The 4,163-nt window shown below is 47.2% G+C and overlaps 1 protein-coding gene across 1 annotated transcript; it reads left to right on the forward strand.

Moving 5' to 3' along the window:
- Positions 1 to 119: 119 nt before the first annotated feature.
- Positions 120 to 3,991, forward strand: LOC118757020 (the record flags this gene model as incomplete). The annotated part of the gene is made up of 1 exon (XM_036491750.1): positions 120 to 3,991. A coding segment is annotated over exon 1 (3,872 nt), but the record flags the coding sequence as incomplete, so codon positions are not given.
- Between the last annotated feature and the right edge of the window lie 172 nt (positions 3,992 to 4,163).

Genomic DNA, 4,163 nt, shown 5'->3' on the forward strand with positions numbered 1-4,163 from the left:
TCAGTTATATTTTATTTGCAAATTCCGAGCGAAGCAGTTTCGTAACAGTTTTCACAATTTTCGCACGTTCTTCTTGCTTGCACACACGTGGGTAAGTAAGGTCACACCAAGGTGAGTGCATGAAAAAAGCACACAAATACGATTTGCGAAGGCGCGTACCAGAAAAGGCGCATACCGGCAGCGAAGAAGAGTCATCGGCTGAAAGTTCCATGGACGAGTCAAGACAACTAGAGGGAGCAAGTGCAGATAGCATGAACGCCATAATTGCAACGTTAAACGCACTCAGGGCTTCAGTGGAGGAGTTAAGGAACAGCACAGTGGAAAGTCAGAGGGATATAATTCGTTTACGGGAAGAAATTCAACCTCAAAGCGTCGTGGAACAAGTGCAGCCAGCACAGAGTGAGCCAAGACAAGTCATGTCACCACAGGAGGAGGCCAGCCAGGTCGTGCCAGCTACGGATGTGAGAGTGAAGTTATATGACTTACCGACATTTAATGGCAATGTGGAAGAGTGGCCACTGTTTCGTGCGAACTTCGACGATACAACAGCGATTTTTAAGTATAGCAATAGGCAGAATTTGATGCGCCTACAGAAGTGTCTCATGGGTCCGGCAAAGGAGGCGGTAGCATCAATGCTAATCTACCCGAATGATGTGCCAACCGTGTTAAGCGAACTCGAATTTAGATTTGGAAGGCCAGACATGCTTGTAAAATGTCAAATTAGCAAATTACAACAGTTTCCACTAATCTCCGAGACCAAGCCCGACCAAATTGTTTTATTCTCCTCAAGAGTGCGTAATGTGGTAGCATTCTTGAAGTCGGCAAAGTGTCAGCAGCACTTAGCAAATGTTACTTTATTGGAGCAAATGGTGGGTAAATTACCTCAGGCGCGACAATTTGATTGGGCAAGGCAGGCGGCGACCATACAGCCGTACCCGACGGTAGAAGATTTTTCAAAGTGGCTTAGCGAGTTGGCTCGAATAGCTTGCTTAATGCCTACAGCAAGCACCTCGAGTACAAGGGTAAATGCGCCGACAGCTAACCCTCGGCGGTTGATGCACATAGAACGTGCAATAGAGTGCTATAATTGCAGCGGCAATCATTCAGTTTTCCAATGCGAACAGTTCAAGAAGATGGGTGTGCAAGACCGATGGGAGCTGGTGAAAACGCTCCAACTTTGCTTCTCGTGCTTGCGAAAAGGACATTGTACGTTAAAATGTCGATCTCGGAAAAGGTGCAATGTAAATGGGTGCCAACGGTACCACAATCCGTTACTACATGGTGAAGAAGCAAAAACTCAACCGGTACTTAAAGCTACACAAACAAATGAGACAGCGCAGCCCATATTAAACTGTCGCCTAACACAAAGCACGTGCGGGCAACTGTTCAAGATGTTACCGGTCAACATTTATGGCCCCAACGGAAAGCGAGAAGTGTTAGCGATGTTTGATGAAGGTTCATCAATATCGATAATGGAAGAAAAGGTCGCCAAACAAATCGGTGCCAAGGGTAAAGCACGTCCGCTAACGCTTCAGTGGTACGATGACAAAGTAGTCACCGAACAAGCATTGAAACTAAATATTGAAATCGAAAATCGCTTAGATATGACCAAATTTTTATTGAAAGATGTGTTTACTGTGAAAGAACTGAATTTGCCAGAGCAGTCTTTGCAGAAGGAGGACTTCGAGCACTTGAAACACTTGCCGCTCATAAATTACCACGCTGCGAAACCGGTTTTGTTGATTGGACTGAAACACGCTTATTTGGGTGCCACGTCTACAGCAGTGCAAGCTGGCATCGATAGTCCAATGGCAATTAAAACTCCATTAGGGTGGGTCGCGTATGGCCCTACTAAGTCGCCGTTGGCTGTAAGTCCTCGCGTCATGCTCATCAAAGGCTACCAACAGCTTCAAAACTTGGTCGAGGAGTATTTCGCAACCGACAGCTTCGGTACCAATCCGGTATCCCTCAAACTGGAATCAGAAGAAGACGAACGAGCGCGATTAATTCTGGAGCAGACCACCAGACGAGTCGGCGACCAGTTTGAATGCGGTCTACTGTGGAAAGGGTATCCAACAAATCTACCTAGTAGCAGGGCGATGGCGGAAAGGCGTCTGATGTCTGTTGAGAGACAGATGAAATGCAACGTAGAGTTTGGTAAGCGATATAGGCACGAGATGGCAAAATACGTAGACAAGGGTTACGCCAGGAAGTTGGGTAGCGTCGAACTTGCCGCGACACATCAACACGTTTGGTACTTGCCCCATTTCGCGGTCCTTAACCCCCACAAGCCAGATAAAGTGCGAATCGTTTTTGATGCCGCAGCCATGGTAGACAACGTATCGCTGAACTCAGCTCTTTTAAAGGGGCCAGAACAAGCGCAGCCGTTAATACGGATATTATTACAGTTTCGCCAGGGGCGAGTCGGAGTGTCAGCCGACATACGCGAAATGTTTTCGCAGATCAGAATACGTCCATCTGATCAACACGCTCAACGGTACCTATGGCGAGATGGAGATGCAAGTCAACCGATTGAGGAATACGCGATGACATCGTTAATATTTGGTGCTGTGTGTTCACCATGTATAGCAGAGCACGTTAAAAATAAAAACGCCGAAGATTTCCGAGCTGAGCTTCCTGCCGCCGCCTCCGCAATTATCACTAAGCACTACGTCGACGACTTAGTGGCCAGTTTTGACACACCACAACAAGCCGTAAAGATCAGCCGCGAGATTGTCCATATTCATATGAAAGCGGGATTCGAGTTGCGGAACTTCATTTCCAATTGCATCGGGGTGGAAGAAAGCATGAACCAAACATCGCCAGCAGTTAGAGAAGCAGTCAGCATGGAACGTGGTGAAACAACAGACAAGGTGCTCGGGCTATTCTGGAACACCAACAATGACACGTTCGAATTTCACACGAAATTTCATCGCGTTCCAAAAGAGGTACTTGACGGAACACGCGCACCAACGAAGAGAGAGCTACTGCGAATCGTAATGGCAGTTTTTGACCCGTTCGGTATGTTGGCGGACTATTTACTTTTTACTAAAATTTTAATTCAGGAGACGTGGAAACACGGAATCGCTTGGGATGACGTTTTGCCGCAGGAACTAAGCAAGAAATGGGTACGCTGGTGGCAAGAGTTCCATAATGTTCAGCAGTTCAAGATGCAGCGCTGTTATTCTCCGTACATTTTCGATGGTGGGCGAGTGGAAGTACACATCTTCGTCGACGCAAGTCAAGTAGCGTTCGCAGCAGCTGGGTATGTTCGCGTGGTTCACGGAAGCGAAATCGACGTCAGCTTCATAATAGGGAAGACGCGCACTGCACCGGCGAAGCTACTATCCGTCCCAAGGCTAGAACTACAGGCAGCGGTATTGGGTGCACGACTAGCCAAAATGATACGCGACTGCCTTGAATTTACAGCCGAGCGAGTAATTTTTTGGAGCGACTCCCAAACGGTTTTGCAATGGCTGAATTCGTCAAAGCGGAAGTATAGAGCATTCGTTGCTCACCGAATAGCAGAGATCCTCAGCACGACAGCCCAGGAACAGTGGCGCTGGGTACCGACTTGTCACAATCCAGCAGACGTAGCCACGCGTTCTTCAAATACGCCGAAGTTTGACAACAATAGCTGCTGGGTTAAAGGTCCGGCATTTTTGAAGCTCGATGAGGAGTATTGGCCTACTACAACAGTAAACGCAGCATCCGTTTTGCCAGAGGAAGTCAAGTCCGACATCCTACTTCTCGTTCAGCCAAGCAACACCTTAATTGACTTTTCGAAATTTAATTCATTTTCAAAGCTAAAACGGACCATAGCCTGGGTCATAAGAGCAGCAACTCTATTCCGTGCGAAACCACATGCAAAGTCACAACCACCATCAATTCTCACTGCAGCAGAGTTACAAAAGGCCGAATATACCATAAATCGAACCGTACAGCGAGAATGTTTCCCGAGCGAAATAGCAGATCTGACAGCGGCGCGGAAGTTAGCAAAGCAAAGCTCGCTGTATAAACTGTCACCGTATTTAGACGAGGATGGCTTATTACGATTAAGCGGCCGCATCGACGAGGCATCATATTTACCATTTCAAGCACGACGACCAATTTTATTGCCGCGAAAGCACATTTGGTCAGACCTTATAACGGGTGATTTTTTT

Source organism: Rhagoletis pomonella, unplaced genomic scaffold (assembly GCF_013731165.1).
Source record: "Rhagoletis pomonella isolate Grant_MI unplaced genomic scaffold, Rhpom_1.0 Rhpom_scaffold_13738, whole genome shotgun sequence".
Lineage (NCBI taxonomy): Eukaryota > Metazoa > Arthropoda > Insecta > Diptera > Tephritidae > Rhagoletis > Rhagoletis pomonella.